This window comes from Lepisosteus platostomus, chromosome 2, assembly GCF_059453375.1.
Source record: "Lepisosteus platostomus isolate fLepPlt1 chromosome 2, fLepPlt1.hap1, whole genome shotgun sequence".
Lineage (NCBI taxonomy): Eukaryota > Metazoa > Chordata > Actinopteri > Semionotiformes > Lepisosteidae > Lepisosteus > Lepisosteus platostomus.
Genome location: NC_142612.1, coordinates 56,553,820 through 56,578,870, shown reverse-complemented (window position 1 = coordinate 56,578,870; position 25,051 = coordinate 56,553,820). Strand labels below are relative to the sequence as shown.

At 39.4% G+C, this 25,051-nt stretch overlaps 1 protein-coding gene across 4 annotated transcripts; it reads right to left on the bottom strand.

The window, feature by feature from the left end:
• Window positions 1-452: 452 nt before the first annotated feature.
• ccdc138 (coiled-coil domain containing 138) lies at window positions 453-24,469 on the bottom strand. 4 transcript variants are annotated; one of them, XM_088609157.1, is made up of 14 exons: window positions 24,259-24,468; window positions 23,601-23,661; window positions 22,502-22,677; window positions 21,154-21,312; window positions 19,366-19,485; window positions 18,998-19,075; window positions 16,701-16,814; window positions 15,591-15,749; window positions 14,368-14,484; window positions 12,307-12,499; window positions 8,237-8,413; window positions 3,392-3,530; window positions 2,622-2,799; window positions 453-1,764 (listed from the first exon to the last, which is right to left on the bottom strand). In XM_088609157.1, the coding sequence occupies exons 1-14, from the start codon at window positions 24,259-24,261 to the stop codon at window positions 1,741-1,743; spliced, it is 1,698 nt and encodes a 565-aa protein (XP_088465283.1). In that variant the 5' UTR covers window positions 24,262-24,468; the 3' UTR covers window positions 453-1,740. The 4 variants fall into 4 exon arrangements, with proteins under 4 accessions (XP_088465283.1, XP_088465272.1, XP_088465257.1 ...); XM_088609146.1 differs by lacking the exon at window positions 453-1,764 and adding an exon at window positions 2,059-2,291 and having other exon boundaries at window positions 8,237-8,410; window positions 24,259-24,469; XM_088609131.1 differs by lacking the exon at window positions 453-1,764 and adding an exon at window positions 2,059-2,291 and having other exon boundaries at window positions 24,259-24,467.
• Window positions 24,470-25,051: the final 582 nt, after the last annotated feature.

Sequence of the window (25,051 nt, the reverse complement as noted above, 5' to 3'; positions counted from 1 at the left end):
TTTAATATGCTTGATATGTCATCAGTGAAACTGAAAATCTGATCCTGTTGGAAATTGTGCTTTTTAAAATCAAGCTGTGATCCAGCTGTTATAATTATTGGTACTTTCCTAAAAACAAAAACAATGTAATTGATGGTTATTACTTAAGTATTTCCAATGAAAGGCCATAGCAATATTTCCACTCCCATTTTGAAGCATTCAAGTATCAAAATCTGAATTCTTGGAAGGATTCCCACAAGCCTTCTTTGTGTTGATGTATCCCACTTATTACTCCTGCTCATCAGGAAATTATAAAACAGGATATTTTAAAAACCATGGTAATTAATACAATGAAAACAAATAAATCACACGCCAGTGGCTTATTAGAAAAATATGCCACATTAACTTTTCTAAGAAGACTCATTAAAAATACATATACTGTTTGGACAAGTAAAGTACTAAAACACAGTGAGTGTATTGCCAAAGTGACTTTATTGCAGAGTTTAGAAGTAGTTTGTGAGGAATGCGGTCTGTACATTTGTTTCTGGATCTTATGTTTTCATCCTAACCTCTCAACGGTGAGTACAGACGATGACAGGTTACAGATGTGCAATAGGAAACAAAGCCTGAAAACAAATGTGAATTTCTGGAAGAAGCTCCCAACACCCATATCTGACTGAAAACTGCCTCAGACACCGTTGCTTCCTTCCTGATTTTCTTCCATGAATTGCAACCAGACTGATGGTGTACTGCATAGTCTTCCTTTCTGCCTACTTTACTGTAAGGGGCTAAAACACAGACACTATAGAACATATAGAAGACACTTAAAACAACTGGTTCCATATCATGAACGCTGTTTTTGGCAGATTTTGCCAATCTCAGCTGTTCTCTAAAAAAGCACTCCCCAAGATTAATCCGTAGTCATCCACCAGCAGCTCTGCAGTGTTGGGCATGTTGTCTGGATTCCAATGTCCCAAAGAAGGACAGAAATATGTTTCTTAAATATCGTAAAAGACCTTGCAGAAATGCAACATCTACATGAATGACTGGAGGATCCAGACAGAGGAAGGACATTTGAGAAGACGCCCAGAATGTTGAGACCCAAACACGTCAGAATGAGGAAATTATACGCAGCCTTCGACTCTTGCTTTATGACTGGCTCGTGCAGTAGACAACGGATTACCTCCCGAGACCAACCAGCCCGTGTTCCGACATATCCAGCTCACTGCAGGTCAATCCACAGTAATTCCTATGAGTTCACGACAGTCCCTGAAACCCCTATAATTATTTCTCTTAACTCAAGTAGCTGTGGAAAGTGAAGTCACGTTTAGCATTAATGCTGACCCCTGCCAAGCTGACCTGTGGCTTTGAGAACAGACTGAGTTTTGCACAAAGTCCTCTTTCCTTCTTTTTAAATGATCTTAGTAGTACCCATTACAGATTAGCAGCTCCAACTCACAATGTTACAATCTCCAATCTTCACATAAAGCTCAAAGCAAATGTTTTTGGAATGTTGTATCTGTTTTGGATTAAACGTAAGAAGCTTTATTATACCTGGAAAGCCTTAGATTTGTCTCATTGGTCCGTGGTAATCTAAGACATGTTTTTTGTGTGTCTAAACTGGACAATTGCTTATTTCCTGTTATCTCGGCATGAAGCCCATTCTTGTGCAAATCTTGCTCTGTTGTTGAGATGTGAACTTCAGCTTGTATTAGGGCTAACTAAAGATTTACTGATGTAGCCTTCAGAACAGTAGTGACCTCAGTGATTATTTTGCAGTTGCTCCTGGGGAAATATAGGACTTGACCTTCAGAATCTCTTCTATTTCCATCACCAGCCATGTACAAATTTTATTTCAGTTATCCTTTGGGTATTGCTCTGATTCAGCCATTGTGATGACCTTCCAAATCAAGATAATTTTCACATTTTTAGGACTCAGGTGTATTTGCAATAACAATTCAACAATGACATAGTACTGAAATGTCTGTTGAATTTCAAAGTCGATTAAACAAATATGGAGTAAGCCTGCATTTTCCTTTGTAGTTGGCAAAAAGTTTCATTCGAGACATACATCTAAGATTAATTTTTAAAATGTTTTATTTTATAACATCTTTTTTGTATATTTAAAAGTATTCGCTGGCTTAATACATAATTTTTTTTAAGTAAATAAACTTTGTCTGCTTTGCACTGTAACTGCCTGTTTCTCCATGTTGAAAGACTCAAAAGAAAAGCCACAAGAAGCTTGTATCTGTACCACTTCCACTCTATTAAGGGATGAAAAACAATTTTATCTCGAACCCAAGAGCAGCATGCTAAAAAAATCCAAACAAAAAATACACTGTAAATATATTTCTCTTGTCAAAAAGAACACGGATTTGAACAATCAAATATTAAAGAAGTCTGGGAGGAAATGTATTAAGGTATTTTACCTTGTCACTTGTTCTTCCACAACTACTTTCAGGTTTGAGTGGCTACAGTTTGAACATATTAATTATACTATATGATAAGAAATCTAATCTAATCATGTAATCCTACAAAGATTTCCAAAGTCATATATTTGAAAAAATACTGGATTGAGTCTTTAAGGATGCTGCGAAAAACATCCTGCTTTGAAGTGCTCATGATTCGAGATTGGCGCAAACCTGTGTTAGACTTTGAGTCTTCAGACTAGATGATGAAGAGCCACCCTCCAGCCTTCCCAGATTGAATAGGATGGACCGAAGATTGATTATTAAAAAGACATGGGTGGGATCAGCTGTTCTGTTCATCTCCTGCACTGTATGATGTATGGTAAAGAGTTCAAACAGCCTCTTATTCTTCCTGCAAACAAGGAGAAAAGAAAGGTTTTTATTTCACGTCCATCAATACAAATCATTTAATATTTAATATTAAACAGATAGGTTTTAGTGCCAAAAACTGATTGCACAATATGACTCAGGGTACCATAAATTCGCTTATCCCTGCTATTGTAATATAAGACACTTCTGGAGAGCAATGCCAGGGCTCACCACAGAATTTACTGTGCATGTCTCCTGAAGGATTTTTCATTCTGCTTTTAATCTAAAAATTCTGTTATGATTCTTATTTTCTTCCTTCCAATTTCTAAGGCCTTTACTGGACCTGAACTAATGAGGGAACGTTAGGCACGTCTGTAACTTTCACTTGTGAAAATAGGTAAAGTTGTCCTTGGGACTTAATGGAAGATGACAATGATGGGAAGAACATATATATCCTTTTTATGTGCTTTGGGTATCCTCTCTATAAAGACATCGTCAGCTGTTTTTTTATTGAATTTTGTTGCTACATCATGTTCACTGGCGGTGTGACTACACACTCATCTTATTAAACAAAGCGACTGCACTGTCTGCTATTCATAGAGTAACAGTGGACGGCATTCTCTTCCTTCACTTACTTAATCTTGGAGAGCTTCTGGAGAATGACGATGAGCTTCTCCAATAGCTGAACATCCAGTTTGGGATTTCGGAGAAGCAGAGAGACGGTACGGAAAAAATGCTTGTTACTGCAGGTTTCCAGAAACGTGTGAAAGAGTCCTTTAGTGCAAAAACAAAATGGAGACATATTAAAAGTCTATCTTCAATACATCCATCCTGAATCTAACAAGGTGATCCACTTATTTATTACATTATGAATACTGCCTATTGAAATATTGCTGTTGGACAATGCAGATGGCTCTTCTAACTTTAAAAGGCATTCCCTTATCCTAATGCGGTCACAATCCTGTGACTGCTGTATTTCTGTTTTGAATTATACTTTGTATATTATATTTGATGCATGTTTCTTTTCCCTTCATAAGCAGTATAACAAATGTTTGAATAGTTTTATATCTATATATCCTAGTAAAGCTTGCTCTATCACTGGTATACAGTTGCTTTATTGGTCTCGTATGCCCAAAGAAGAGACATAAATTACCCAGCTCAAGCTTGAAGAGCTTTTATTAAAGTCTTCTGGAAAGCAGGTTTACTGTGACAGTGTTCCAGGAATTGGTTGAGGCTAGCTCACGTACGCAGTGTGCTCAATGGTGCTCATGCCCAAGAAGGCGGAGTTGTTCATGGACAGTGTGATCCGGAACACCATGTGTAAAAAATACAAAATACACCCCACACAGGTGGGCTGTTGTCACTCTTGGAAAATCCTGATTTATCTAGTAGAAACTATGTTTCCTTAAAGTTCCACAAAGAATCATGGAATCGCAGAAATCGGCTGATTTCTGGCCATTTAGTAGAAATTACGCAAACTGAACTTGTCATCTCTTCCTATCTCTTCCCTGCAAAGGCACCTCACTAATGCAAGTTCCCAGCATGCTCTCATTCACCAACAGTGGTCAAGGACTGTCTATCTTGTCATCCCCAGCTGCAAACTGCAGCTGCTTCTCATAAAGGGTGCCAGCACAGTGCACTCTGATTTGACCAGTGTTATGTACAGTTTCAATATAACCAGGTGTTCTTTCAAAATTCAGCCCAACATTAATTTTCAGCTTTCCAGTATGTATAGATTAATCCATGCACCCAAACATTCCAAAGGAAATACAAAACAGTTCAGTAAACTGTCACGTGTAGGCTTTTGAAAGCAATATCCATTTCCCAAGACAAATTTTCAACCTAAAAAACAAATTCTGATGCCAAATAATTAGCTTAATTAGTAGTTAGTGCTAAAGCCATTATTCAGACAAATTACGTAACTTGGGTTTGTGAACTACAACAACCCCTGCAGAAGTACAGATACACTGTATGAATGTAATGAAGTATATAATGAAGTGTGCTCTTCATTATTAGGCAAGGTAGTTTTAACCCATGGAGAGAGTGAGTTCTTTATCAAGGCACGTCTCTTACATTGTTAAAGTTGTTCAGCTTCACTTCATGTGATTGGCTGCTGATCACTGGACATATAGGACCCCACCTCATCAACACTTTGTACAATTTCATGTGAGAAATATCTACAAAGCTTAGATCAGGTCTAAGGGTCAGCCAGCCCAGTAAATACAAATAGAGAGAAAGTAAGAATGGGAGTAAAATACATTTACAGAAAAGATTAAGTGCTATGTAGTAATACTTAGCTTAAAAAATGCTATGGAAGTTGCTAACCTGGCAACATGTTACAACCAAACACATTTAATGATAGACCACAATCCAAAAGACCATAAGGGAGGTCTAGTGAGATGGCCAGGCCAGGAGTGTCTACAATCCAGGTGCTACAGCACTCACTTACAGTACAGCACGCAATACAGTAATGTAAGAGAGTCACATGTTTAATGTTTAATATTACAGGAGTCATGTGTATTCACATCCTTGTAGTTAAAATTTTGTAAATCCTCCTCTGGCAGGGAAAACAAGCACTAGAAGCCTCCTACAGTGTGCTGTGTGGTTCTAGACTTTAGAGGGAAAATATATGAAAATTCCTCAATGGTTAATTGCTCCTATATATCCTTTGGTTTCCGTTCATGACCTGTTATCTTAGAATTTAGTCAGAATCACAAATATTCAATTGTATTGTGGTCTGGAGATTGAGAAGGCCAGTCAGGAACATTAATTTTGTATGCAGTCAATCATTACTTTGTCATTCTGAATGTATGCTTTGGATCAATGTCATGCCAGGCTGTCCATTTTTGGCCAGTTTTGAGCTTTTTGGCAGAAAGAACCAGGCATCTGGCCAAAATACATATATTACTTGAATATGTGTGGAGTTTATTATTTTCCCTACACTGACAAGGGCTCCAGGTCCCATGAATTTACAACACCACCAAAACATAAAAGCCCCTTCATAATATTTAACAATGGGCACATTTCTTCTCCACATGAGCTTAACCTTTTTTAGACCAAACATAATTCTGATGAGAATTGGCCAAAAAACCCAATTTTCATGAAATAGGACAATAGACATTGTTTCAGCTTTCCGTTTCATTCAAATCAGGTTTGTAATGTTTGAATCATCTTTTTCCTGGTTTGCTCTCAGAAGAGGCTTCTTCCTTACAACGCAGCTTTGGACAAGTTCATGCAGGCGACTTCAAATCGCAGTTTTTGATACTTTGTATCCCTAAAAAAACAGTTTCTACTGAAGATTTAAACCTGTTGCCTTTGGATTTACCGTTGCCTCTCAAACCCCTTGTATCATAGCCTGTTTTGGCAAGATACACCTATGTCCTCTTCCTGGCTGGGTGGACACTATACGAGTAGACTTTAATTTCCTTAATAATGGACACTACAGTGGAAAGAGACGTATTCAGCTTTTTATAAAAATCTTCTACAGCCATCTCAAATGTATGGAGGCCAATGACCTCCTAATTTGCCCTTAGTCTTTGAAGAGCTCCTGATGATGATGCATGCTAATACTTAATGTCTTCTGTGTGTATCCTTTAATACCCCAGGGAAAGAGGAAATCTTTGTAGGCCTCTCTCTATACAGTTCTGCTGCCACTGCTCTTCTAAACATTTTTGTTGAATTTTATTAAAAGGATTACTTAGAGGTGTCAATAAATGCGACCCTCTTGTTTTCTGGAATTCAGTTGCTTATGACAAATATGACAATCCTCTGTGCAGTGCTATTATGATTTCAGGATAATATTATTAGACTTTTTTAAGTGAGATGTTTTTTTTCTTCTTTCCATTGGGGATATGAACAAATCCAGAGGGCACTGTATATTATATACTATAGATATATCTTAATATAGACATGCATAAATTCAAAAAGCACATACACACACCTGTGCCCATACTTTCCAAGAGGCAATTTAAACAGGAAAGATTAAGTGCTATGAACTTTGAATATAAATTTCAAGGGTTTTGTCAGTACTTCAATATAAACCAGTACGTTGTGATTTAGGGTTGAACTTCAATGCACCTTTCTGTTTCCCATCTATACCTCAGACACATATGGCTCAAATTTTTGGGCAGTGGGCATATTTGTGCAGTATGTGAGCCTCGTTCAGTATCACCTGTGTAATGAACTCAGGAGATGTGAAACAGCACTGACAAGGGGCAGCTGTGTGGTGAGACTCTCAGGTGGAACCCTACCAGACCCCATAATTATCCCCTCATTAGAGAACTTAATTACCACCTCTTCAAATGCTCAGGCCCAGACAAAATTAATCATTCTTGTATTTTCTAGGATCCAGGTGTGCTTGATTCATTGCACATGTCACTTTCCAACTCCTGCTTCTGAAGATTTTGAGTAATAAGTTGCTCACCCATTTCTCTGTGCATAAAGTAATAAGATTTTCCATCCCAATGTCACTTCGCTAAACTTTTTTTGAAAATCTTGAAAATCCATTCAAGGGTTCTTTCATTTTCTGGCTCTATACACGGTCCTGCCTAGTTTCCTAACTATAATTTAAATTAAGATTAAAACTAAAAACAGTAACCACTACATGCAATGGAGTTGTAAAAAAGTGAAGTCTTAATTGTCTGCCCAAAACCCAGAGTTTAAAACAGGAAATAAACCAAATGTTGGTTTAAAGAAGAATTCTCTTTGAGGGAATGCCCCCCAGGTTTGTGTACAAAGTTTCTGTGAAGAAAGAGATCCACCTTTACAGCTCACTGCTGTCTTATTATCCTCGTCTTATTATTAGCTAGTGGCTTTAAAACAGGATCCTGCAATAGTCCTAAAAGATAAATACTACCCTATATTATTATCACATTCTGAAGGGCTTATATATTTCACAACAACAGCAAAGAACTCATCTTAGTTTGATGTGGGGGTATTGAAGTCTGTTTACAAGCAATTAAGCAACTATAGCACAGAGTACAACCCTGAGATAATTTTCTTCTGAAAGATACAGCATCTTAAAGCTCGATTCACCTCCTTGTAATGCACGCACTGGATGTGTCCCTGACAAATTTACAACAGACGACAATCACGTAAGCAAAATCTGGACACTTTAGAGAAACCTTACCTTAGAAACTTAAATTATTGTTAAGAGTTACTTACAGGCTCAGAAAAATAGCTACACATATAATTAATATTGTGATGTTATTAGTGTGTGGTCCATGTGTATGCAACTGTCATGTATCGCAGTATGGTAAAAACATAAGAAAGCTGATAAGTTAACACTAGGGCAGGACAGGGAGAGCCGAACTTTAATGAGACAGCTCTGTCAACTGTGTTTTAAAGATGATGATAAAAATTTTAGTCTTGGATCAGTGGGAAAGTAAAGCAAAGTCGGGAATGTGAAACGTTCCGGGAACAAGCGAAGGGTGAAATAACGAGGACCGAAACCAGCTGCGATGCTCCTGCCAAGTACTCACTGGACTCTGTGGTCATCTGCAGCAAGACGCCCACGGCGGCAGGCAGCAGGCCCAAGGGCGCTGTCCGGAGGTGCCCAAGGATGAGGGGCAGAGCCTGGTACTGCAGGAACAGAGCCCTGCCTTCGTCGCTCTGCAGGTCCTTCTGCAACGAGTCAAAGGCGTGTGCCAGGTAGTCTGCTGAAACCAGATAAAAAAAACAAAATGGTGCTATTATGATTTTGAAGAGTTTTTTTTATGCTACACAACTACCCAAAGAAACACTACCTCCAAGCTGCAAATCTACAACAACACCCCCCGGGTGATAAAAGCAGGTAAAACATTTACAGCACTTATATAAAGGTTTTTACCAGCTAGGGTCCGGTTCAAATATGGTCTATTGAAATATATTCTATTGACCTACCGTGCGTGGAAGAATTGAGCAGTACATAACTTTTGAGAAAACAAAATGCATTTTTCATTTTCCTTTTATGTTTCAAAATATATTCAATCACAATCCAGGCTACAAAAAATACACTCAGTTATATTTTAATATCATATGGATCTTTTATTATAGCCAAAGTAATACAGCCCAATGTGTGGGAAAAAAAAAACATGCTTTTCAAAATTACAACAGCACCCTCTGGTGCAGACTATCAATGCAGCATTATAAGAATATTACATATTTATATTTTATTCATCATTCAGCCATTTTCTAAACGCTTCATCCAATTCAGGGTAACGGGGGAGCTTATCGGGACAAACGATGGACGCAAGACAGGATACACCCTGAACAGGGTGCGAGCTCATCACAGTGCATACACAGACATAAACACAAACACACACTCACAGCAGGGTCAGTTTTTCCAGAACCTAATTAACCTACCAGCGTGTCTTTGGATTGAGAGAGAAAAACGCAGCAGCCAGTGGAAACCCACGTGAACATGGGGAGAACAAACAAACTCCACCCGTGAACTGAACCCAGTGCTGTGAGGAATCAACGCTAAACACTGCACCACCATGCCATCCATTTCTTTATCAAATACTGTAAATAAAAACTTTACTAACTTTAAGGAAGCAACAAAATGTTTCTTAGAATCAGGGTTACAAACAAGACCAAGCATTTGGAGCACACAGATTTAGGGTTTGTTTTTATCCGTGTGTGGTTCCATTTAACGTGCAAGAGTTGGATCTTGGAAAACTCTAAAACTGTAAAAAATGTAAAAAGCACAGGCAGTAAACTTATTATTTCTAAAAGAGAAACAACTTGTAAGTTGCATTTGTAAGGAGAGGATTATAGCAGTACATCTGAGAGAAGACTGTTAACTTTCATTGTTTTTTAAACATTTTCTGTTTTGGAAGAGTACAAACATGAAGGTTTTCTGTTTTTTGTACAGTATGCTTGGAAGTAATTAATTAAATTGAACTCATGTTCCTTTATACCAATCCAAATACAGTTAATCACGGTAATAGTTTGATTTCTACCTATTGCACCTAAATAGCACATACCTGAAGTAACTGAGGTGTGATGTTTAATAACATCATTTCCATAAATGATTGAACTTTCCCAATTCTTATTCTTGAGTCAGTTTCTTATATTCCTTAATCTGCCCTGATTCTGTTTTCATTATGACTATGCAGGGCTCTCAACAGGAGTCAACCTCATGAGTTTGTAATGGATTACAATTGTTCTTTATTCCAAGCTGATGGATTTGTCAAATATTGGCTTACTTTCAACATCCATCACAGCACCTTCCAATCGGATCTGAGGCTGGGCAACCCTCTTGTCTAATTTTCTGTTTAAAAAACACTTAAAGACGTTTGAAGGGTGCTTAAAGTCATTATGTGCTTAAAATATCCATCTACAACCACAGTGCTGGTTACCACAAGAAGAGTGTAGTCTATTTCAGTGTTTTTCGGTCCACCCATCAATCCGTAATACAGGAAGAAGTACACTATCCACAAATATAACTAAACAATGGAGCTCAAGCCTTTCCCTTTGATACAGAAATGTGGCAATAACGTTTTAGGGATGCCTTTCCCTTCTTTAATGGAATTACATTCTAAGATATGATTATTCTGATTACTAAACAAAGTTTTATCGCTATTGTGAAATAACTCTCTCCTTCTTTTGAACAACAATAATTATTATTTAAGTTTTTTAATTTCTAGAACTTCAAAGTCTCTGATCATGCAGTCATTTTACTAAAAATACAAACAGTCCCAACACTAAAACTATCCCCCATTTTACCCGAAGTACATTGTAGCTAAAAGTACAAAAAATCAGATATAATTAGTTCATTTTCATAGACGATCATCTGATTTGACATACTGGCTACAGGCAAAGTCTGAGATCGTGAGTCTTTGTATGTGTATTCACTGTACCAATCTGAATCTCCATCACTCAGTATTACTGTCTAGCAAGTGGTCATTTTCCTCTTCACAGTATGACAACAAGCTCAAGAACAACGTTTTTGTTGTTCTAGTATAGAGCTACTTAAAATCGTCTCATAAAGCAATCTATACACACTACACCTAGCCCATCTTTCATTCCTTCAACCTTACTAACCTAATGGAAAAAATCAATTGTGACAAAATTACACAGGTTATAATTTAAGGACTAGACTAATTTCTAATGAGATTTTAAGGCAAGTTTACTGAAGCTCACAGAGGAATTGAGCCTGGATATTGTTCCACGGTAATGGTTTCTTAACTCTCAAGTATTGAGAGCATAAACACTTCACAAAAATAATTTGCCACAGTGTCAATAAAAGCAACAGGCTGATATGGTATTGCAGAATGGTGCAGCTAATTCTTTGAAGAAGTAGTATTTACATGGTCAATATTATTTCTCTTGCCATATAAGACACCACCAACAATCCTCCAGACTTGAAATTAACATGCATAAAGGATTTATTTAATGGTGTTTAGAGTCTCCTGCTTAGATAAGACAGAGACTACTGAAGTGTTTGATTTCTGCACTGCTGATTAAAGGACTTATTGATAGCACACCCAAGCCTGATGTTTTCATTAGGCTGACAGGACACCACTGCTGCCAGTCAGGTGGAGTCAAAACCACAAGAAAGCAGGTAACTCTTCAAAAGACGCTAAAGAAACACTAAATTAAAGATATGCATTATGCATTCAACTTCAGAAGTTCAAATAAGAATGTTTTTAAAAGAAGCTGGCAAATTAGAAGATTTTTTAGATGTTTTTATATTTTTGTGTTTTTCAGGTGTGAAAAAGTTGAAAAGTCATTAATCATCTGCTTATGCTCACAGTCAGTTTCTACAGTTTCAAAGAAAAATGGGATTATGAAGAAGCAGAGCCATACCTAAACTAAAAACCTTCTTGTTAGCCCCGTTTTATAAACTGAAACATCTTGGTCTAGTAAAAAATTAATATTAAGACATAGTGGTCAAGAGCTTAACCCAAATATAACAGGTCGGTGAGAATGTACTGTAGTTCATCTTGCCCATCCAGCTGGCATAAAGTGATCCAAACATCTTCACCCATTAGCACTACGATACCACCCACCTATTTAAAACAGGTGTCAAGACAAAGGATTCATTTGGCCTTAATTCACACTTCTGAAGGCATCCTCTGTTCGTTTCTAAAAGCGATTTCAAAAACATAGACAAAACCTCCAGTTCTATTCTGCTGTCCAACTAATCAACTTACACCACACAAGCCTTTAATTAAGGCTTGAGTTGAACTAAATAAGTACAGGGTGCTGCAGGGTGAAGTTAAGAACCCTAACAATATCCAGCTTGAATTTTAATAGTTCATCAGTGAAATCATTCCCTGGTCAAAGTAAAACTTAAAAAAAAAATAAAGTTTACACGACTTTAATTATTGTTAGTGTTTTCCCATGGTGTACTATTTTATTCATCGCAGCTCCTGTTCACTCAGTCCCTTTGAAGATGTTTCAGCCCTTTCAGGAACATTAAATCCAGATCAAGAATCTTAAGTTTCTGAGCCGAAGTTGAACACTAAGCAGCAGAGGAGGGGGTCTCCAGTGCAAACAAAGGATTTCTGCTTTTGTGCTCATTTTGCCGTATAGCACATACATTTTCTTGTTGATGTTGCCTTACCTTGGGAGATAGTTTTAAGAACAATCAGTGTTGAAAGAAATCTAGTATGCAGGTCAGGGCTTTTGAAGAGAACAGCTGACTTTAGTTTTCCACTGGATGTTTGGTCAGGGGAGCTGCCTTGTAACTCATTCGGAAGAGCTCCTTTGTAAATTTCCTCACCTAGCCTCCTCAGCGTTGAAGTCAGAGTATTCTGCTAGGAAACAAAGAACAAAACTAGTGTGGTTGATGCTTTGGATGTGGCCAGTAACTAGTTATAGACAAGATCTATAGCTTGCTCTATGGCATGGGTTAAAACATTAAGGGGACTACATTCCAAGTCTTTACCACATTGATAAAAACTTAATATACTGAGAGAAAATGAAACAGTCCTTTACTAAAAGAGTGGTGGGTGTCTTGGAACAATCTTTCCAGCCAGGTGGTTGAGGGCCAAACTTTGGGTGCCTTTAAGAAACAGCTGGAGGAAATGTTATAATCCTGAACTACCAAATGGGCAAGATGGGCTGAATGACTTCCTCTCATTTGCAAACCTTTCATTTGAAAAGAAAGACCTTTTAACAAAACATTAAGAAGGAAGATAAATAAATACAGTTAAATACATAAATTAATACAGTTCAGCAAATAATGCAAGGTTCTAAAATCTTTTAACTAAACGAGTCCATGTGTGCTCTTTTTGTTGGTATGAGTTTTCTCTTGGTTTCTTCAGTTTCTTCTCATCCTCCAAAGACATGCCGAGCTGGGTTAGGTGTTGTCTAAATTGTCCCTGAGCATTAATGCACATGTGTGTGCTTGCATGTGTGTGTGACTCCATTAGTTTCCAAGACAAGCTCGGCTACAAGAATGGGAGAATGACAGAATGACACACAGAATTGAAAGCGCACCGAGTAAATTGCAAAGGTGTGACATTGAAGCTAATACAGTGGGAAGTTCAGAAATTTACCCTGACATGGTAACATAGCCACTTAGCCAAAACTGCCCTGAAACAAATAAAAAATTCAAATCACTTGCCAGTCATGAACTGTAAATACAACACTTGATAGATTTGTTTTGTCAATGTGGCCAGGTGTCCTCTGAAGGGATGATTGTTCCCACATTTTCTATTAAGAATAGATTTGAGCTTATTCCTAAAACTACTTTTAAAGGCTGAAGCTAACCTACACCAGCAGTCTCCACCCCTGGTCCTGGAGAGCCACAGTCCAGTTATCGTAATAGGTCACCCTAATTCAAAGCATCTCCAGCCCTGGTTCTGGAGTGCCCCAATCCAGATACACTTATAGGTTTCCTGTTTTTAAAGACCGGAAATACTTGTGTGTTACTAATGAATTACAAAAATAACCTGTTGAGTTTGCAGAACTCTTCCAGGGTTGAGTGGTACCTCAGATTTTGGTCCCTAATGATATTTAAAATGACTTTTTATTTAAACAAATCACCTTCCAAATTTCTAAAGAATGAAAGTGTTTCAGGACATTAAAAATTGGTGATTTAATAGTGACTTATCAAACCTGCAAGAGAGGTGTCCCTTTCGTGATAAACCCTTACAATTTTAATTCTAAGCAAGTCCACCAAGTCATTTCAACCATCCACTAAAAACTCACAATTACACAGAAAGCCAAAAAGAAAAAATATCTGCAACAAATATAAAAAGACTTTTAGCGATACAGTGAAACATTTATGCGTATTGGCCCCATTGTTGCATGTCTTTTTAAATTGAACACATGCTGCCCTTGGTGAAAACATGTGATTTGAATTTAACTATGGCATGTTGTGAGTTATTATGATACAATTTGGAAATAAACTTTGCTGCATTTTTAGATATTCACATACTTTCGTCAGGCAGCATACTCATTATTTAGCACATTCAACTGTGGTTCATAAAAGAACACAAGAAAAAATGCAAACAACAGCATTACAAAAACTAAACAAGGTAAACTGGAAAGGTACTGTATGAGCCCCACCATGCTGCCTACTTTATTAACCATCAAAGGACTGAGGAGCTCAAAAAGGCTTCAGTGTTTTGTCAGGATGGGCAATGCGATTTCCTTGTTCAAAGCTGTACACATTTACCTGTGGGGTCTTTTCTATTTGCCTTAAGGACCAGTAAATACATTTCACCAGAGGAACTTGGAGTCTGTCATCCCAAAGTGGCATCAAACGAAGCTGCTCTGAAAGCATTGGCAAAACCTGAATGAAAGATAAAAAGTGAGACTGAAAGGGACACATCAGCAAAAGATGTAGTAACACGCATTTTGAAAGGTGCTCACAGCAATGTTTGTGAAAGTGACAAGCTATTACATGATTTTCTGAAATTGGTCAGGGCTTTTCTAATAAGCAGTGTCACAAAATTAAAAATACTAAAAGGCCTAGCAGAGGTACAACAAGGAAAAGTATTTCACAGATTATCTGAAAGGAGATTATCCTAATTTGGAAATTAGTAGTTATTCAAAACTGGTTTCACATACTTTTCAAAAACCAGGGTCAAACTGTACAATTACTAAATAGAACTCTAAAAATTTATAATGAATTGCATGATAAAGTGCTGAAAAACCAAACAGTGCATACAAATTAAGAAATGTAAAGTTTTTACATTTAATCTTCTGAAAGATGTATAATAGAACTGCAGTGACTCCAAAAAGTTGAACAACTTAACAAAGTATATTGCATATTTCAGAATAGGTCATGTCCTCTGTGCTGTTTAATGTGGTTTTAAAGAGTCACAATGGGTGGCTGAAAAGTTTACAGTAGCTATAATTGTGGAAAACTATCTCGGCAACATGTTCAGTTCTTCAGGGTAAAATATACATTAGCAAACGGCAAGAATATCATTCTTCCCAAGTTTCTTTTAGGATTGCGACATGCCATGATGAATTATTTGGACTTCATGCATACTTAAGCCTGCAATATAGAAAACAGCTTTTTATTTTCCCTTTGGGCTACACTTAACTGTCATCTGGATCAGGTCAGAAGGTGACAGTTTGTCAGGCTTTACTTTTTCACTACTAACATCACTCCCTTCTACAGCCGCTTTTGGTAAAAGACACAAGTAGCTACTTCACACAGTATGAATGACACGGGATAAGTGGAATATGCCTGGGAGATGGTGATGACTCTCCAGCCCCACACATTAATATTCAAAAATCACGATTTTACAAGAGCCATTGTTCTCCTGCCTTTGAAAACAAAGGCCATCGTTGATTTTCGGCAGGTTAAGACATGAAGAGCTCCTCTTTCTCCACTGTGAGTCAATCTGGCAGCAATACGTGTGGAAATGCGATACACGTGTGTCAAACCTTCACACATTTTTCCCGAACAAAGTTGTTTTGTGCGGCATGTTGGCCGAGGGCGCTGCAGCCGCCGTCTTCTCGCGGAGGGAGATTACAGAGGTGACTCTCTGAAATCCAGTCCAGAAGAACTGCCGTCAGGTGGTGAGCACTGGACCTGGGAGAGGCCTTCAGTATCAACACAAGACAGATGCACACTATTACAACAGACAGCAGGGCACCAACACATCACCTGCTTTTTTGTCATGCAGCCAGGAAAATAAAACCTCCTTCAAAAACGATTTTTAGATCCACATCTTCACGTCTGATATTGCTTCATAATGAAGCGCTCAACTCGCCTCTACTCATGGGATCGCAGGGCAGTGGATTCAGTTTCCATTACCAATCCAGCTTTCATTAATTATGATTTTATACTGCAATATTATATCAAAAATAGAGAAGGAGAAACTGTTTTCTAAACCGAAAAAGAAGGAATCCACGAAAAAATAAGCAGATTCCCAACGAGCGGAGATGTCAAATTCAATCATTGTAACTCCAAACGTCTTTACCAATGAAAAGAGACAAGTCAGTCGACCCGGTGCAAAACCAGATGTAAACCAGAACATGCAAACCATAAATGTACATTTGACAAGAATAAAACACGCACGCCAAACCTCGTTTCTAAAAAAAAAATGCAGACCTTGCTGTTACGTAGTTCCAAGCTATTCGTTTTATGGATATCTTTTTTATTCCGTGATTAGTTTAACTTCATAAAATAACAAAACAGTGTATTATTCAGGAGGAATAATACAGATTTCTATGGCTGTTGTTCCACTTAATCAGCAGTTATCAGGAAGTATGAGGTTTTCGGCTAATTAGAATGAGTTAAGTTGATTAGAAACGTTTCTTTCGGAGTTAACTATAAGAGTCTGCCCCCCACCAGCACCTTCATCTTTCTTTGGCGATGCAGGCAGGCTTGCTGTTGTCATCCTCAGTACCATTCATCAACTTCCATTCATTAGTTCAGTGTCCCATTACATTAAAAACAACAACAAAGCACTGAGAAATGTGCTGATTGAGTTTCCTGATCTGGGGACATTTTAGAAGGTTCCCCAAGTTAAATACAATCTGTGGGTTTACCTTGGCTGGTTTAACTGTGGCTGTGGGCTTGTCTTGCTTTGGCTGGTTTAATGTGTTGATGGCTGGAGGGACGTTTTTGCGAATTTTGTGTTCCATTAAATATTCACATTTTCTCTGAAAAACAAATAGAAACAAACTAATAAGAGAAGCACGGACAGGCAGCAAGGACTAAGGGCACCGATACTTCAATGGAAATCCATTGCAGGGACCTGAAAGCCAAACATAAAAGAAATGATTTTGTGTCATCTTCATGTTGTAGACTGAATCCAAGAAAAAGCTTGCAAAAGGCAAGGGCTGGGAAAAGATTAAAATCTCTCAGAGAAATGTTATATACAGCAACAGTATATCTATATCAGGATAAAACTGAAATCCACAGGAGGAACCCAGGTGCAACTAAATAAATGATGGCTGTTCCATCCTTATTTCAGCACAGGGATTTGGACTGTGGTTTTATCTAAAATAATAAAACCTACAACTGCAATACTGCAGTCTTTTCACATTAGTTTTAGGATTCACCTGGGAGTCATGGTATTATTGATCATGGCCTCCTGCTCTATCTTTCTAAAACAGCAACATGTACCCATTCTTAAATTAAATGCCTCTCCAGTAAGAAATTGTATTAGATTTACTTTCCCTAATACTCTATTATGAAAAACTAAGGCAATGACTCTCAATGTGTTATTATTAACCAGAAAGTGAATTTATTCTCACTGAAAAACAATCCCATTGAATGAGTATTTATTGTTGAATGCGGCTGCACCCACTGGCTAAATGGCTAAATCGAAAACTCGTCAGGACAGTGGTAGAACAGTCATTTATCACGAACATAGTGTAGGTACAATTCCTGGTCAGAAAGTTATACCGCGTGAATGCTTGGTTTTAATACAAAAGGGTCTTACTGTCCCTCTAACCTTTTTGCAATGTCTGAACTCGATATAAATTCTTTCAGCTTCCTAACACTGCTCGATCAGAACACAGCCTGTGTGAGAATGAAAACTACTCTGCATCAGCAAATACTGTAACTCATGTACTGGGTGAACTGCAGTATTTACCTGTAAAATTGAGAGAGACCTTAAAGGGTCTCCTGGACACGTATGAGTAAGTGAATGGTCTTGTTCCAAATTATATTAAAGATTTATTGCACGAGTATAGTCCAGGTCCTAATCTAATATCTGCTGATTCTGACCGTTTACTTTGCCACAGAGCCCACACAACGTTTTGCAAAACACTATTAAATAAATCTAACTCTGGTCCTTCCACAATGTAAATAACATGTAACAGGATTGATAAAGATTATTCATTGTTTGTCAGAATAAAAATATATGAATACAAAATGTCAGAATAAAAAAGGCTAGAAGAAAAAAAATGTGTTGATTTTTGCACAGAGAAAAGTGTGATAGGATGAGATTTTACATTTTCAAAATCCACTGACAAGACACTGACAAAGCAAACTCAGTAGACTTTGTTAGCATCATCAGTGAGACACAGACCAAAGGACAGAAGAGGATTTGGAAATGTATTTGAAACTGTGGATGACAGATACTTTGCATCAAGGGTTGTAGGAGTCTGGAACAAGCTGTGCTTCCATGGTACTGAAACCGATTCACTGGCTTCGTTTAAGCACATTTGGTAGTTAGTATCTAATTGCTCCCAGGGTTGCATGCTGCGGTCTCTTGAAAGAAGCCAGGGTATTGGCTTCCACATGGCTGGGTAACTTGTTCCAGACTCCTTATAGCCCAGGAGTGAAGAACTGCCTCCAGCTGTCCATTTGTGCACCTCCACATAGTTTCCTCATGTCCTCTGATTTGTCCACTGGAAGTATACACATTCAAATACATAAACCAAGACATCTATCAGTCTTCTATGTTCAGTACTAGAAAGGTTCAGCTCTTTTACCCTGTCAGTGCAGGAATTTATGTATCTTGTGACTCTTGTGCAGATTTTGTGCAGATATCTATCAAACCTGTTTGCAAGTGTAATATTTTCTAAATCGTCGCTACATGTCGTGCAGGACTGATAATCTCTGCAACAAAATTAAGTATTTTCTTATTTCCAATTCTGAAAGAAAGCTCCAGAAATTATTTTTAAAAACATCATCATACATAATTATATCACAATGCAGCTTTCATTACAACTTCAAAGATAAATTATTTGCCGAACCCACAACTGAACACAAGTAATATAGCAGAAAGAGAAAGTTACTGAGTTTGTTTTTTCTTCTTGTGTCATAAAGTAATGCTGAGGTCAAAAGCTCGAGGTGAAATCTGCTGAGGAATCTTGAGGTAGCATTGCCCTACCTGCAGGTTATCTAGACGAGCTTGTACCCTTTTAGTTTGCTCTCCGAGTCTTTTGTTCTGGTCAGTTACATCATTTATCTACAAATAAAAACCAATCTGTGTTAGGATGTACATAATTATCACTGCTAGGTGAACAAGCACGAAAGTCTTCAGGTGAAAACAAGGCTTAACTTTTCAGCGGAACGGTAGCGAGTTTCACAATCAAAGTGCCCCACCTGGCGGCTCATACTGGCATCACACTTTTTTCCCGCATTTTTCCCAAGTAACTCGTGGGGATTAGGACTACAGTAAAATAACCTGACAAGAAAACATGCCATTAGTTTGCCAGGAAAGATGCCACATTGATTCCAAATAGTTTAGATACTTGCCTGCTTTTTCAGGGAATCATTCAATTCCCTCATGCTTTCAAAAGAAGATACAAGCCTCTTGTTCTCTTTGAGTTTTTGTTTCAGGCTCTCTTTCAGTTGTGCAACTTCTCTCTGATGATGCTGCCAACAAAAAAAAAGATATGTATTTTGTTTTTACAGGCCTTTATGAAAAAAAAATACTTTTAAATTAATTTCTGCTGCACACAATCAACATGAGCTGTGCAATGTAGTATTCTGGAGTTCATACAGCGAAATAAAAGAATGTAATCTCTAAATAACATGGAGGTCCCCATGGTTGCATTAAGAAAGCTCTAAGAATATAACAATGGTTTACAAATCTAGCCCATCCAGCTTGTCTGACAGTTGGTAGCTCAGTCAGTTCCTTTTCTATGTTCTGAGTGCCGACCCAAGAGAGATCAGAGAAAAGATCTGGGTTATGTTATCCACATTCCAGTAAAGTCCTCAGTACCGTTTTAAAAACAGCGCTCGGAGCTCTCAAGAAAATGTGGGCAGTTTTCACAGTGAAAGACTTGAATTTTTTTAATTAGACAAGCTGTTCGAGGTTTTTGTATGCCTTGGGCAAACTGTTCCACTGATCAAGGGCCATGAAAGAATGAGGTAATGACAACAGGAGAATTGTAAAGCCTAGCAAGGGTTGGGTTCAGCCCAAACAGCAGTTATCGGATTTACAGGTGCTGATTAGAAGCCAATGACATGACCTTTTGCTCGCAGCAATAATTCAAACCAGTATGTGTCACAGGGTGCAACAATTAAGGGCTTGTACCAGAAAATGAGCGCTTTCTGAGTAAGTCACGGTGAAGAGCATCTCGCGTATGACGTGACTCGAAAAGCAGCCTCTGACTTTTGCCTGCACTCTTATGGCGAGGTAAACCGAGGAAAACAATGGCCGGGTGAAGGGATATGATTTGCAGTTTAATCCCCTGCCCTTTTTTGGACACATTTCACACAGCTTAGTGGAACCGTATCTCTTGCCTTGAGCACACTTTACATCTTAAAATTAGCCACCTTTCACAAGTTCAAGAGTGAAAAGGGTTTGCATTGGCAAACAATAACATTTTTATACTGTTAAGACAGCCTTTTTGGGGGGTGACGATTATACTTAAAAGAGCTGTTGCCAGCTGAATAAAACCATTCCCTTTCACTTTGGGGGTTCAGAGAGTGGCTGAACACATTGAAGACAAAGTCTTACGGAGGGGAAAAAAAAACTATATTCTATGGAAACTGAGGGACACTTCGTTGACCATCTACAAATTGCAATAGTAAGCCTTGCACATGTTTACCATTGTATCTAAAAGGTTAACAAGCCACCCATTGTAGCCCCACAAGCACGGTCTTTATCAGAGGCAGACTGCTAGGATTCAACCCATTTCTTTTCTTTCCAAGTCATTCTTTCCTCGTCAGCTGCTGCGCTGTCCTTGTTTTAAGAGCATAAGAACAGTTATAGAGGAGAGGGTACCAGATGGACCATCTGGCTTGTTTGGTAATAAGTAGTTAATTGACCCAAGGATTTCCATCAGACTGTGTCTTGAAAGAAGCCAGGGTATCAGCTTCAACTGGGCAGCTTGTCCCACACTCCCACTAACCTTTGTGTAAAGTAGAACCTCCTGTTCTGAATAAGGGATCGCATCCAGCCGTTGCTTGAAAGAAGCGAGGATATGAGCTTCAATTACACGGCAGGGCAACTAGATTCACACATTCTATGTTCTGGTTTCTAGCCAATGCTACACACTGCTGCACACTGCTGCTGAATCTCCACAGAAGCCTCACCTCCCTGATGGCGTGGATGCTGTTCTGCATCTCCTTCTCCATTTCACCGATTCGGAGGACCATCCTCTGGTGCTGGAGGATCATGGCCTCACTGCGCAGGAGGTGCTGCTCGCGCTCCCAAAGCTGAACGCTAAGATCACACTGCGCCTTGTTTCTCACCTGTTCAGTGGACAAAGGGACAAGTGTCTCCACAGCACAGCCTCTCACTGCTGAGACACACAGAGGGACAAGCAAGTGTCTCCACAGCACAGCCCCTCACTGCTGAGACACACAGAGGGTCAAGCAAGTGTCTTCACAGCACAGCCCCTCACTACTGAGACACACAGAGGGTCAAGCAAGTGTCTTCACAGCACAGCCCCTCACTGCTGAGACACACAGAGGGACAAGCGAGTGTCTTCACAGCACAGCCTCTCACCAGTGAGACACACAGAGGGACAAGCAAGTGTCTCCACAGCACAGCCTCTCGCCAGTGAGACACACAGAGGGACAAGTGTCTCCACAGCACAGCCTCTCACCAGTGAGACACACAGAGGGACAAGTGTCTCCACAGCACAGCCTCTCACCAGTGAGACACACAGAGGGACAAGTGTCTCCACAGGACAGCCTCTCACCAGTGAGACACACAGAGGGACAAGTGTCTCCACAGCACAGCCTCTCACCGCTGAGACACACAGAGGGACAAGTGTCTCCACAGGACAGCCTCTCACCAGTGAGACACACAGAGGGGCAAGTGTCTCCACAGCACAGCCTCTCACCAGTGAGAGGCACAGAGGGACAAGTGTCTCCACAGGACAGCCTCTCACCGCTGAGACACACAGAGGGACAAGTGTCTCCACAGGACAGCCTCTCACCAGTGAGACACACAGAGGGACAAGTGTCTCCACAGCACAGCCTCTCACCAGTGAGACACACAGAGGGACAAGTGTCTCCACAGGACAGCCTCTCACCAGTGAGACACACAGAGGGACAAGTGTCTCCACAGGACAGCCTCTCACTGCTGAGACACACAGAGGGACAAGTGTCTCCACAGGACAGCCTCTCACCAGTGAGACACACAGAGGGACAAGTGTCTCCACAGCACAGCCTCTCACCGCTGAGACACAGCCTCTCACCGCTGAGACACACAGAGGGACAAGTGTCTCCACAGGACAGCCTCTCACCAGTGAGACACACAGAGGGACAAGTGTCTCCACAGCACAGCCTCTCACCGCTGAGACACAGCCTCTCACCGCTGAGACACACAGAGGGACAAGTGTCTCCACAGCACACTGTATTCTTCATCAGCTTTTACTGCCTAGTACACTGCATCCTCCTGCACTGTGTGTCTTGAGAAGGATGGGAAGTCTACCTGCAGCTGGCTGTGGATAGCTTCCAGCTCTTGGCAGACCTGTTTCAGCTCGGCGGGTGGGTGCCTCCGTTCCTCTGACCATACAGACACGCCCCCCTCTCCTACCAGAGAGAGTCTGTCAGTGACCAGATCAGTCCAGGGACCAGTAACACTGCAGCCTGAAGATGGGGTCCCATCTAAAAGTTATAAATGCACATTTTTATTTCAAAAACCCACTTTTCAATTAAGAAGAAACAAATGAAGCTAGATACCAAACAAAGGCTCTAATATAATGCACAGTATTTGATGCAGTGATCTCTCTCTCCAATAACCCTAAATATCCAAGATCAGGATGAATGATAAGATTTTAGACTACATTTAAATATACCGGTGGATGGAGCCACAAACTCCTATTCTGCTAATGCAGTGATCAGTTTTATGCTGACTTAATTTTTCTTTTAAAAGTATTATTTAAATGACTACAGCACAGTTCAGAAATTAGAGTTGGGAATTGCAAAATCTAAACTGTGGAGCTTCACAGCTTTCTGGTTTGATAGCTTAATCTGATTAATTCTGTTGTACATTAGACAACAGACACCTGTAGCTAAGCGAGTCTGGGCTTCTAATTTCCTCTTGCCATGCTGTCCTGTTATTTCTTTCTGCTACTTAATGCCCTAGTGAATGTAAGGACAAATCAAGACTGTCTTCATATTTTTCACAATGTGTTTTTCCAAGAAGGCACCCCTGCCTGGAATTGAACCAAGAACACAAGAGCTGTTAGACACACATCAGTGTGAACCACCAGGTCATCTGTTTTTCACAGTAGAGATTCACAGGAGGAAGATTATTCTTCAACTGAGAAGTTAGAGCAGAGTCAATAATCACATTACACATTTTTTTAAAGATATTAAGCCCTGAAGAACTCTTAATCAGTCCAATATAACATTAAACCCTGGACATGCATGGTCGATTTTCATCAGTTACTAACGTTCAAAGGTGTTTACCATAGACACCGTGTAATAATTTGGTTTAACTGAAAGTCAGTGTCTGGTAAATTAGAAAGAAACGCAAATAACAAAAAGGAATCACTTGCAACAGTTTAAATGAGGAAATACCTTACCAAAAGACGGCGAGAGTCTCACAGACTGACCGCTTGAAGATGACGTATTCTCTGGGGAACCCTGAAAAAAGTTATGATTATATGCACGTTAAACCAGGCAACTAGCTGTGAACAGCAGTGTGATGCGGTAACTACCGTAAAGGAGACCCATCACCACCCCTCACCTGGACCTGGCTCAAACGCTTTCCACTACTAGGCGGCGCTCTTGAGCTCAAGCAAACCCAGCTGTTGTCAAGACAACAGCCGCGGCCAGTCAACGGCAGGACTTGTACAGAAATCCAGCTGAAGAAACCTTAAATCCCATCACTCGCTTTCAAAATAAAGTGTCTAAAAGACCTGATCTGCAGAAAACGGGGCATTTGAGAGCAACTAACAGGGAAGACGTGTACACGATAATCGTACTTTGCAAATAAGACAAAAATACCTATATTGCAAAACTATTTTGGAAGCGTTTCGAGCAGGGTTTTTGGTGCACAGATCAAGACCTCTCAGATTCATCACTTCTTGAAAAGACTCCTTTTTTCCCGACTCGGGTAGCCCACTGCACACAGTATTATTGATTACATTAATAGTTTCTTTAAAAAACAAGAATGACACTGAGCCGGAACACGGACAGTTTAATAATATAGTTAAACATATTAGATAAAAATTATATTACCATATTTCTTCCGGTTATGCACTTTAATCCCCTAAACCGCAACAGATGCGTAAAGGTGCAGGTGATCTTTCACACAAATAAAACTCTGCAATGAAAGAAGTTTCTTTTAAAAAATATGAAAGTTCAAGACCAAATCGTGTGACAGAAGTCCCCACACTGTGGGCACCGAACGTGATAACAGTACAAGCGTGATGCTAAACTCTGCTTGAACAGGAGCTGTTCCGGGTTTGAAGCGCCTCCCACGAAGAGCTCTTCCGGGTTAGATGAGCACAACTCGAGTAGTAGCGTGAACACAGCGACTTTAAGCAAATTGTTTTGCTATAAATGTGACTTCATCTTATCCATGATTTTTTTCCCCGAGGCAGCTTTTAGGAGTACTTTTATTTTAAAAGTTGCAGCGAATAGGAAGCCAGTTATCATCGCTTAATGTTGCCGGCTTCACACTGCTCCCTCAAGGCTTGCTTCCCTGTCGCCGGAGAAACGCACATGTTCACCAGTGTAGCGATAAAAATAATAAAAACACACTCGGTTTTTAACGGACAGGACGTTCGGACCCTCATTCACGTGTGCCGGCAGATTAAATAAAGCAGAATTTAAGAGAAAAGGTAAACAACCTGTCATGTATTTTAATAGAAGCCGATTAAAATGAATGCAAACTCCTTAAAGGTACAGTGTAAACCCAATATACATAATCGAAGTAAAACATGATCCAGAGGACACAAATGGAAACTATAGAGAACTGTATTTAAAACCGAGAACAAACGGTAAGTAGGGTTGTGAAATTCAGGCTGTA